This window comes from Pelodiscus sinensis, chromosome 3 (genome assembly GCF_049634645.1).
Source record: "Pelodiscus sinensis isolate JC-2024 chromosome 3, ASM4963464v1, whole genome shotgun sequence".
NCBI lineage: Eukaryota > Metazoa > Chordata > Testudines > Trionychidae > Pelodiscus > Pelodiscus sinensis.
The window spans coordinates 137,124,716-137,137,037 of record NC_134713.1 but is presented as its reverse complement, the minus strand read 5'-3'; the positions used below and the strand labels follow the sequence as shown (position 1 = coordinate 137,137,037).

Genomic DNA, 12,322 nt, shown 5'->3' with positions numbered 1-12,322 from the left:
ATATATATATATTTTATCCACCAGTGAGCGTGCACTTTTCTTAGAAAAGAACTGAAGTACAAATTTGATTTTAAAACCTGTCTCTATATAAAAAATCTTTCTCTGCTGTACGACAGAGTGACATCATCACGTTACTCTGGCATCCCATCCTCCCTCCTTCACCCCTCCCTTTTCCCCAGTGCGAGAGCATGGGGCCTGGCGAGGCCTCAGAGTGCACCCTGCACCGCCTCCCCCGCCCCCCAATGGCTGGGGGAAGAGTGCAGCGCTTGGCGAGGCCTCCCCCTCCTCCTTGGTGCCCAAGGGAAGTGTGCGGGGCCTGGCCTGGCCTGACCTCAGCCCACCTTCCCCCCTCCCAGCGACTGGGGAGAGAGCTGGGCCCGTTGTGCCTTCTCCCCGGTCCCTCCCAGTGGCCGGGCGCAGGAGGGAAGGGGTGGGGCAGCCTCGGACCCTCCCCAGGACTTGGGGGGGAAGCAGGGTGTGAGGACACCCCAGACCCTCTCCCTGGCAGCCAGGGGGTGAGCCCAAGAGCTGGGGATGGGGTCAGCCAGGGAGTGGGCCCAAGAGGCGTGGAGGCCGGGGGAGGTGGAGGTCTTGGCCTCTCTGGGTGGAAGAGCCAGAGCAGCCTTGGACCATCCCCAACTGCTGGAGGCGGTGGGAAAAATAGTGATCAGGATGTCCTCGGACATCCTCGGTGGCTGGGGGAGCGGGGTTGGGGCAGCCTCTGTTAGGGTTGCCAGATGGTTTCAACAAAAATACCAGACATACTTGACATTATATCACAATCTACATTATATCTTATTTAGACAATACTGGACATTTATATTGTCTCAATTTGTTTCCCGAACAGAAAGCTCAAATACTGGACTGTCCAGTTCAAAACTGGACACCTGGCAACCCTAGCCTCTGTCCCCAGCCCTCCTTGGCTGAGGGGGGTATTGGCGACTGTAGCAAGCAGGGCACAGCCCCCTAGTTGACTATTTAAATTTAAGTTATCCACTTGATGCCCACAGAAAATGGTGGGGAAGCAAAGGGAAGCTGCAATGCAGCTGTGTAGGTTTGGATGCCCAGAGCAACCAGCTGGGTCGGGGCAGATGAGATTTGCTCTTCCCTTGCTAGGAGTGTTTGGGGTCAGGTCAGACCCACCCCCAGAATTCTCTCCACCCTGGGCTCTGCATGCCTTTCCCAGCCCACTTCCTGCCACCATCACTCTTAACTTGCGGAGGAAAAGGGGTCACAGGGAGCTGCTTTCCATCTGCCCAACCCCAAAGAGTCTGGCCCCACCATATGTAGATCTCCCTGCCAGATCTCAATCCCCTTCATTAGACTCTGTGTCAAGCCCTGCCCAGCCATCAAGCCCCATATATAATTGGCAGAATTGAAAAATATTGTGCTCAGAATTTTTTTTTTTTACTCCGAATTTTTAATATTTTGGTGCAGAATTTCCTCAGGAGTACTGAAACAAAAAACAGGACTATGTAGCACTTTAAAGACTAACAAGATGTGGTTGAATATTTATCTTTTCACACATACCTATATATCCGCTAATGTACAGATCCCCATGAAAACTTTAACATTCAAGAACATCATGTGGATTTGGGATGCTTCCTGGAAGATTTTGGTTCCATTTATGAAAACCATCTTGTTAGTCTTTAAAGTGCTACATAGTCCTGTTTTTTGTTTCAGCTACACCAGACTAACACCGCTACATTTCTCTCAGGAATACTAGCATTCTAATGTTCAGCTGTAGTGTTAGCTTTAAAAGCTATATCTGTGTGAGAATGGGAAAATGTAGATGAAGAAGCTGGGAATACTTGGAGTGACTGTGTTAGGCGGCTGCTTTTATTCATCTCAGTGTTCCTATGTAGCTAGAATGAGGATAGCAATAGGTAGAGCTGCTACTGCAGTAGTACTGTGAAGACAGTCACTTTTTTTTTCCCATAGACTGAAATGCTCAACTGAAGATGTGAGAGTTTCTAACTACTTCAGAAAGCTGTTTTCAGTCTGGGTAGTCTCATCTTTTCAGGTGTTAATGTTGACTTTTCTGTAGTTTGGTCAGAGAGTATTTTTGAGCACTATGCTCAACTAATTCCAATTATCTGAAAATCATTTAAGTTGGGAGCTGAAGTTTTTCCTGCTCATAGTTAAAGTATCACTGCATATTAGTAGCTGCTAGGCATATGGTTGAATATTTATCTTTTCACACATACCTGTATATCTGCTAATGTACAGATCCCCATGAAAACTTTAACATTCAAGAACATCATGTGGATTTGGGATGCTTCCTGGAAGATTTTGGTTCCATTTATGAAAACATTATTTTGATAGCCTGCCACTGATAGTCCTGTTACCACATGTTTCATGGTATTTAAAAGGGGAGCTATGTTCATTTTCTTCAGATCAACCTACTTGCGTTATGGAAGATAAGTACAACTTCTCAGCATGAATAAACTAAGAAACAGATACTAAAAATAACTTTCTATTAACATTTGAAATTTCCAATGCCTGAAGTGAGCAGAATGAGTGCTTTCTCAACATCATTTTTTTTATATATATCCTAAAACCAAACACGTGGAAACTGCCTCACTAAAATGGCATGTGTAGCTTTGTTCAACATGGAAGTATTTAAGTTTCTTTAGCTTACTCCTTAAATCTCATTTTCAATCCTTTACCCCTTAAGTTAATTTAGTGTACCTAGTATTCAATTATTGTGGACAGAAAAATAAACATATACTGTAATAGAATAAAACTGATGAAATGAAATAAAGGAATACAAGATCTAATTCCAAAATAGATACTTTGATACTGAGGACTTAAGTGACCTTAAAGATGAAAATGACATTTAAATAGCCAATCAAAACTCCCAGGTAGAGGAGTACCGATATTCAGTCCAGGGTATACAATAGCTGCACTCCCCTGATAGAAACTCCAAACTAGCTCAAGGTCCTAGTGTTCTAGCATTTGTTTTACAAAAAAAATCACTTTTTAAAAAAAGTTTGAAGGCTGTTTGGGCTGTAATCTCTCTCTGTCAAACTGGATTTACACCTTTTTATTTTAATAAGGCTATTTTCTGTTTTACCTCTTAAACATGAGAAAAATAAACTCAAGTGAAAACCATCATAGATACTGCTCTCTAACATCAGGAGACAAATTAAGCATTATTCCAAAACTCTCTTTTTTTTTTTTTTTTTTTTCTGGAGTAAGATGAATCTTTGCGACCAAGACGTAAGCAACTAAATGTCTTTCTACTTCGAAAGGCAGAATAACTGAGTAACTCTTGCATCCATAAATCCTCATAGCATTTACACATTTAATCAACTTGCTCTTTGTGTTCTGGCTGATGAGCATACATAGTGTGTGTTAGTGTGCTTATAAAATGGTTTTCTTACAAAAATTAAGCCTTTCAATTTAATTGGAGGAAGGAAGGAATTCCAAAATAGTGTGTGAATTAGACACAAATAGTAAATAACATTATTATAACATCCACAACCTATTCTTTTTTTAAAAAAATCACTTTTTATTCTCCTCCTTTCCTCTATTTATGTCTCCCTATTACTTTGACCTGCATGGGGCTTCAAAACCAGCTGTTGTTGTTGCACCCAGACACTTACACCAGATGGCTGTGTCTACACTGGCATGAATTTCCGGAACTGCTTAAAACGGAATACTATTCCATTTTAAGTTTTTCCGGAAAAGGAGCATCTACGTTGGCAGGCTGCTTTTCCAGAAAAGCCCTTTTTCCGGAAAAGCATCTGTGGCCAATGTAGACGCGCTTTTCCGGAAAAGAGCCCCGATCATCATTTTCGCGATCGGGGCTTTTTTCCGGAAAAGACTACTGCGCTGTCTACACTGGCCCTTTTCCGGAACAGTGTTCCGGAATAAGGACCTGTGCCCGAGCGGGAGCAGAATAGTTTTTTCGGAATAGCGGCTGATTTTGTACAGTACAGCGTCGTTGCTTTTCCGGAAATTCAAAGGCCTGTGTAGACAGCTTGCAGCTTATTCCGGAAAAGCGGCTGATTTTCTGGAATAAGTGGCCCAGTGTAGACACAGCCGATGAGTTTAAACGGCTTCTGAAGGAAAACTACTGGCCCCATCAGACAATGAGCAACCCCTGGCCATGTTCTTTGAAGCACCACTCTGATCCAAGGAAGACACTGGGTGCCAGTGACAACAGCTTCACTTTTGAGGCCTCTCTTTTTCCGCTGCCAAACATCTATGACCAGGGCTGATACCTTGTTTTAGAAAACCTCATATAAGACGCTTATGGAGTGAAAAGGAAAAGACAAAAGTTAATAGGGGAGAGGGAAGTAGAGAAAAGGAGAGAGATGAATAGGGAGCTAACTTTTAAAAGTTTACCCCTATTACTTTGTATTTCTCTTAAATGTTTGTATAAAAAAAGTTTGTGGTATGGTATAGTGATCTGGCTAGTCAAGTGGCCTTATCTTTTCATGCTCATTTGTTGGAACATAATTATATGGGCTGAAAGCTTCCTCAGTCAGTAAACTTGTAGATTACATCCAAACCATTTTGTAAGTATTACTTCCTAGTTTTAGTTTGTATTGGACTGTTTCTTATATAATGTGTGTGATTTAATAAGAACTTTCAAAGAGATTGTCACAGACTGTCTAGCCTGTCATAAATTTATACAGAAGGTAAAAAAATGTATTAAAGCTATACAATGGTTTTATTTGGTGACATATATATGCTGCATTACAAAGGGCCTGACTCTATGAACAGTAACAAAAATTCTTCAGAATGTTTAGTCATTAGTCATAGAAAAGAATAAGTGGATTAATTTGTATGCATGTTTTTTCTGTATCTAGTCTGACATACAGCTCAATTAGGATTTTGGCAGGCTTGAAATAATTTGGATACCATGAAAAGGGAATTTTTAAAGAATCTATGGCTTCACATTTGAACAGATTTTGATGGTAGGAAGAGATGAACAGTTAACAAAAACTAGCTGTGGAAAGTAATGTAAAGCATATATGAGGCACAAAGTAGAGCTTGGGAAGAACAGACACCTGTATTTTCTATGACACTACATCTACACAGCAACATTATTTCAAAATAACTAGTGTTATTTCGAAATAACTTAGTCCGCATCTACACAGCAGGCAGTTATTTCAAAATAATTTCAAAATAATGTCAAAATACTGTCAAGCTAGAGGACTTACTTCAATTCCTGTAACCCTCCTTGTACGAGGAGTAAGGGAAGTCGGAGGAAGAGTGCTCTGTTTCAAAATAAGTGCTGTGTAGACACTCCCAATTTCAAAATAAGATATTTTATAATAAGCTACGCAATTAACATAGCTCAATTTGCATAGCTTATTTTGAGCTAAGCCCTGCTGTGTAGACGTACCTGAAGTGGGATAGGGGATTTTCCTAAAGCAGACTCTCACCCCTCTCCCTGCCGTGGGTGTGACCTTTGAAACTGTGGGTCAGAAACAGACATTTTCTGTACTGTATTAGCCCACTAAAACTTTTTTTTTTAACTTTACGGTGAGCCTGCACTTTAGTTTATTTTGAGAATTTTCTCTGTCTGTAATTTACCAATAAAGTCTGCTTTTATTTAAGACAACCCGTCTTCAGTGTTTGATACTGTTAGTCACTGACAAATGTCTCTGCAAAGGAACTAAGCTCTTTCCTTGTGAGAGAGAGGACATGGCAATTGAAAGATCCAGGGCTGGGGGAAGGCTCCAGTAATTAAAAGATCTAAGGTGTCATGACAAAGACAATCTGTGTCTGCAATATAATCTTAACTAATTTAATTTTAAATTATAAAATTCATGTTAGAAGCAGCAAAGGAAATTCAATATGCTTTTTAGTGGCATCACCCTACAAAAAGAGATAAACTTCAGTGTCCTGTGTTTTACTATTTACTATATTTAAGCCAGCTGCTAAAGTTCAGATTTTTGAAAGCCAAATGGATGCTATACACTTTGAACTAGAATTTGATGTTTTAAGATTTGGATGAATTGGCTCCCAAACCAAAATTTTTGCTGACACAATTCAAGGCAAGAATTGAAATTTGCTGCCTGGTGTCGTGAGACCAGGTATGGTGAAACCAGTCATATTAGTGAGAGCTTTAAATTATGTCTGTCGAGTACTTCTGATAGAACAGAACTGTGAGGGAAACTCTGCGTTCTCAGAGGATTAGTAGTTTTGTGAGAGCATTTTATATTTTCCATTCCAAAAAGGAGCACAAGAGTTCAGACTTAATGATCTGAAATCATTAAAAAAAATATTGCACTACCTAGTCCTCTTGCCCTCAGGGTGTGTGTGAGGAGTCTCCTCTGCCATAGTTATGAGCCCATAAGAATGCAATAGGTGTAGGGGTGCTGGGTCCTGTGTTTTCCCCTCCCACTCAGCTCAACAGTCCTTCTTTTGGCTGCTTCTGTCTTTATCCTGCTTCAGCCTTTTATCTCTATCAAGATCACACAACCAACTTTAAACTACAGGTTTCACTTTCAGCTATTGAAAGTTTTTTTTTTCTGGTAATCTAGTACTGGGGGTTCTCAAACTTCATAGCACTGTGACCCGCTTCTAACAGCAACAATTACTGCACGATCCCAAGAGGGGTGGACTGAAACCTGAGTCCTGCCATCCGAGGCAGGGGAGGGGAACCAGAGCCAAAGTCCAAACCCCAACCCCCATGCGCAAGGGAGGAAGCAAAGCTGAAGCCCAAGGGCTTAGCCGAGGCCAAGACATGTAAAGTGAGTCCTAACACTGAGGGCTTTGGTCCCAGGTGATGGTGCTCAGGCTTCAGCCTTGGGCCCCAATAAGTCTAGCGCCAGCCTTGGTGACTCCATTAATATGGGGTCACAACCCACAGTTTGGGAACTGATGTTCTAGTTTAATTAGTAATGTAAAGTTGAAATCTGTTTGATTTTTTTAAATTGAATGACAGGTAATTTGACTATTCTTATCCTTGAGTAGTACTGCCAATTTTCTTCAAATCGTATACTCATATTTTTAAATTATTTTCATTTTCTTGTTGCTGCACGGAGGCCCATACCAACAGTAATGGAAGCTGACTAAACAGGGCAAACCTTGAAACTGACTTTCCACAGAGTGCTCACAACTGAACAATGTAAACAAACTGAAAATAGTTTCTGTTAGCAGCACTTTTAGATGTCACTTGTAACAGTAAGTAAACATACTAGATTTTCATGTAATTTGCCAGATGACAAGAATGCCACAAGTAAAAGCATTAGGACTTAATGCAGTTAGATTGCCAGATGACCCCGAGCTCAAGGCAGAGACAATGTATCTGTAAGGTGAAGTTTCATTTCTCTTAACTTGCAGTGGAAAGGGGGGGTCACTGTGTCTTAAGTACCAGTACTTAGCACCCACTCTATCAGCTACATTTAGCATGGATACGTTAATTGAACATTCTTTTCCAATTTTCTTTCTCCTTTCCTTTCCCTCCTCATCCCTCTCTTTCTCTGCTATTTATTTGGAACCTGGACTCCTTAAATTCCATTCATCGGAGGAAGTGGGTTACATGAAAGCTCAAGATATCCTCTACATTTTTTGTTAGTCTCTAAGGTGCTGCAGGACTTTTGGTTGTTTGTAAAGTTTTTCAATTACAGACTAACACAGCTACCCTGCTGAAACTTTTGATTCACTAATTGTGTTTATTCTTAGGATCTCTTTTATAGTATTGTATGTTCATTGACATTACCTTGATTAATGGTCATAGGTTCTAGCTGCTTGGATTTTTTTCTCTTAACAGTTGTTGACATAGCAACCCTTCCTGTTCCAGAGACATTTTCTGGATTTCTCCCAGAATTGACAATAGTAATGTTAGCAGAATGCATTTTATTAAATGTTAACTGCTCTTTAGAGCCTGTAGTAGTACATACTTCAGTCTTAAACATTTTATTCCGTTGAACTGAGCAAATTTAGAACTCATCAAAAGTGCACAATGGATGGTTTTGGAGTCTTCTATTTCCCAGAAAGATGGGGGCATCACAGGCATCAATAAAGACATAATCTGCTCTGCCATGTTACTGTGCCCCTATGTATGCATGAAAGCTGGCTCGATTTTCTTGGCTCATTCAGTCAAGTGGTGGTGGTATTTTGTTATGTGGGCCCAGCTGGAAATGGTCCTAAAGTACTTCAAAAAAAGAAAGTGCTAAGTTGGGAATTGCAACTGAGAGCAAGAAAAATTACAGGGTGTAAAAAAATTGACCTATCGTTAATATTATATTGTTTACCCACAAATATAATTACATATAATCATTGTCCAATTTTACCAACTGACTTATTTTTATCTTTAGAGTATTGGTCATTACAGAACAAAACAGCCAGATTGGTGAATGTAATCTTTTTTTTTCTTTCTTTCTTTCTTCTCTCTTCTTTATTCAAAATGTGTTTATCCAGGAAACCAGAACTGACTGACTCTGCGTCTTTGTTAGAGACCTTCAAGTTTCTTGATAATGCAGCTGCAGATTTCAGTGATGAAGATGAGGATGAAGATATTGAAGGAAGAGAGAAAACAATCGTTGATACCTCAACGGTGGGTCAAACTAATCTCATTATTGAAAAATTTGTGTCAAGCAGAAAAGTACAAGGAAAGTGTGAGATTAAGGAAAGGTAAACAGACCAATTCTATCTCACATATAGGTGTACATCTTCATGTGCCCCATGCAAATTGTTAAATGCACTCCATATATGTCTAAATGTATATCTATTTAGTTAAGTGTGCAAGATTAGAAGCAAAAGATATTTCACCTTACAAGGCTAAGACTACTACAGGTCACCCCTCCTTTGTCCAGCACTCTCGGGACCTGAGTCGTCCTAAACAATGGAGTTTGCTGGACAAGGTGAGGTCAAGGCTCCGAACACGGCTATAGGCTCTACTGCTGGGTGGGGCTGTGTTCCCTGATGCTGCCTCCAGCCTTCCACCAGACAAACCTGGCTGAGGCTGCATCCCCTCACCATGCCAGCCCCAGATAGGGGCTGGTCCTGCTGCCTCCAGCTCTGGTCAGGACTTTGCCCCTACCCCCAGTGCCAGTCTGGGCTGTGCACCCAACTGAGCCCTGCCCCAGGGTGGGCTTCCACCACCAGCCCCAGCTGGGACTAAGTTCCTGCACCATATCAACCCCCAACTGAGGCTGTGCTTCTCACCACACCAGCTCTGACCAAGGCTGTGGTCCCTATTGCACCAGCCCCGACTGGGGCTATGCTCCTGGCTGCCGGCCCTGCTACCTCCAGCACTTTCTGGGGCTGCACTTCTTGCCACCAGCCATGGCCAGAGCTGTACTCTCCAACAAGCTGGCCACACTGGGGCTGGGCTCCCCATTGCCAACCCAGTCTGGGCTATGCTTCTGAACCTGGCCAGCTGGGCTGTCTGGACCATGGATGTTGCTGGACCAGAGAGTCTCGGACTTTAGAGGTTCAACCTATAGTCCACATACTCTTTTAGGATGACTCCCAGTAAAATTCTATGGACTTGTCCACACTTAATACAGTGGGACAACTGCCTGACTGTAGCACTTCAGTGTAGACACTACCTTTAATGGCAGGAAGAACTCTCCAGTCAGCATAGGTAATTCATGTCTCTGAGAGGTGGTAGCTAGATGAATGGAAGAATTCTTCTGTCAGCATAACATGGAAACTGAGACATGGTCTATACTAGAAAATTGGGTCAGTTTAATTCTTCATCAACCTAACTACTGCCTCTCGGGGAGGTGGATTAATTACACAGTCGGCATAGGTAATGTTTACGCAGATGCACTACATACAGCACTGATGCTAAATTAGCTCTATTCATAGGCCAATTTAAGGATTTTATGACAAGAGGCAGACCATCTGCACAGAAGGCTAACACAATCCTGCCTCCCTTCCCTCCCACCCCCGCAAAAAAACTTAAGCTGCAAAAAGACCTTGACTGCAATATAAGTATTAATATTCCTATGTCTTAACAACATTTATAAATCATCATTATTAACTGTGTTTGTGGCAACTCAAATGAAAGAGATGATTTTGGTGATCTCAGGCAAACTTTGCGAAGAGTGGTTTGTTGGAGGACATGTCAAGGCATGCATGGTAAAGATGCTCGTGTATTGGGCAATGTTGGTTTTTATTATAATCATGGGGTTGGAAATCCAAATTCACAGAGACAGTGATGTGAACATTGTTAAAAGACAGCTAGTTTCTGACTTTTGAAACTGGTCAGCATAGCAGACCACCAACACTGCTTGTATGGATTTGGAGCTGCAAATTGAAGCAATTCAATTGATCAGTAATATCACACAGGAAAGTTACCTGTGACATAGTGGGGATGTCATTAATACATTTCAGGAAACTCAAAAGCTTTACTAGTATTGTGGTTTCAAAAGTTCTATTGTTTCATTTTCAAACACACACAGCCTCTCTGAGATGTATATCCTACTTAACCAGTAAACATCATTGTGCAGTAACAGATCACTCTGACTGAAATGTCTTGTAAAAGCTTTAAAAAGATGATGCTGGAAGCTAGAAGTTGAGCATATATAGTTCACTAATCTCATCACAATATGCATAGTTATTTTCAGGTCCACAGACAACTTACCACACAGGAGAGTCTGGTGAATGATGCAGTGAAGTGTGTTTAATGAAGGGTGTATTGCTGCCAAATGTAAAGCAAAGCCCTTTTCTTTTTCTGTCATCGAGGGACCTCAGTCTGTAACAAACAAGTTTACTTTTTGTAGATTGAAACCTTTTTGAAAAAAGGCCTTTGCCTTTTCAAAAATGATCTCTCCTGGTTGTATGTTTCTAATGGTATTAAACACAAAAATTATTCCTTGAAACTGTCCCCATTGTAATATCTAACATAAAAGCAGTAACTGGGCAGTATCATTTAAGTCGCTTGATTTAGCCACTGCAAGATATGTATTTGGCTTTTTTTCAATTGTAAATCATGGCTGACAGACAGTCTTTTTAGTTTACCTCCATTCTTCACACTGCCATAGAATTAGCATGGGAAACTTGTTCACACAGTTCACAATGTCATCTTTTTCTAATCTCAGACAAAAAAGCTCCGCCAGCATTTCCGACATACACTCCTTCACGGGTTTGGCATCCAAAAAAGGCCTTTTATTTTTGCTTCTACCAACGTTATCTGAAGAGAAGCAGTAGTTGGTTTTTCATGTATAGTCACTGATGTTATGAGAGTGACATTTGAAGTGTGATATGAAGACTTTAAGTTTGTCACGTCTTGCAACACTGCCAGGAGGATAGACTATGTTAAAGTTATTGTGCTTGGATGCAAAGTTGTGCCTCACATTTGATGATTTTAAAGATGGATACACATTAAACACAAGGATTTTGTATTTAAATAAGGTGGTGTAATAAAAAGATAATCCACTGTCCAGTTTGAGTTAAAAGCTCAGTTTTTATTGTTGACATTGCAACATTTACTCTCATTCACATTCGTTTTTGACTCCATTTCTATCACTAATGGAAAAATGGGTGGGCTCCCAGCTCAATGCTAGCCAATACTATCATGAGAACCTAAGATCTGGTAAGTTACTTACTAAGGAAGTCATAGGCAAATGGTAGGCAGCATATCACTATTTGTGAATTAAATTATAAACATTTTTAAGGGTAGCTGATGGGCCACACAGAAAGTCTTGATTGGCTGCATTCGGTCAGCAGGTTTCTTATTGAGTATCATTGCACTAGTGGTTAGGTAGGTTTAACTATGCCAGTATAGGTTGACATAACTACATGGAAAAAAATTTTCAGTGTAGCTCAGGCCTAAGTGAAATCGGTACTACTCAAAAGTAGTTTATGATTGAAATAGAGACCATTAAAGATTACTGTGACAAATCTAAGTCACAGGTTGATTAAATGATTTTAATCTAGACAGTCTGCTTTAGTTGTAGGAAAAAATAAAGCGTGTTTGATAAATATGGTGTTGCTTAGAACTTTTTGTTTTGTTTACTGAGGTGGTATTAAAATGACCAAACACAATCCAGTTTAGAAGTGACAAGAGCATAGATGGTGGTAAAATGTGAAACAAATAGGCAAGGTCACCACCATTTTGCCCAGCAAAGGTGAATCTCAACAAATTGGAAGGCAGCAGTTACTCAATGGACTCTCAACTTCTCTCTCTCTCTCTGTGTGGATGGATGGCGGTGGGGGCACATCAAAAGTTCTGATTTCAGAAAAGCAGAGCCTTTCTAGACACTGATGCTTGCTTTTCTTGCTGCTTTTGTGAAGTGCTGTGTACCCTTTTTCCCTCTTGTGTAAACCAACCACTATGAATTTATTTTGGACTAAAATTCTTGCATATATATTTATATGCAAGCTACTACTTGTGACATTAACCATG

The 12,322-nt window shown here is 40.7% G+C and overlaps 1 protein-coding gene across 3 annotated transcripts in view; it reads left to right on the top strand.

Moving 5' to 3' along the window:
* The window catches only part of STRN (striatin), an 88,351-nt gene that overhangs the window by 38,231 nt on the left and 37,798 nt on the right, over nt 1–12,322 (top strand). For all 3 annotated transcript variants that reach the window (XM_075924958.1, XM_075924957.1, XM_075924956.1), the window contains exon 6: nt 8,386–8,521. In XM_075924958.1, coding sequence (XP_075781073.1) covers nt 8,386–8,521 — 136 coding nt within the window. The remainder of the gene's footprint in view (nt 1–8,385; nt 8,522–12,322) is intronic.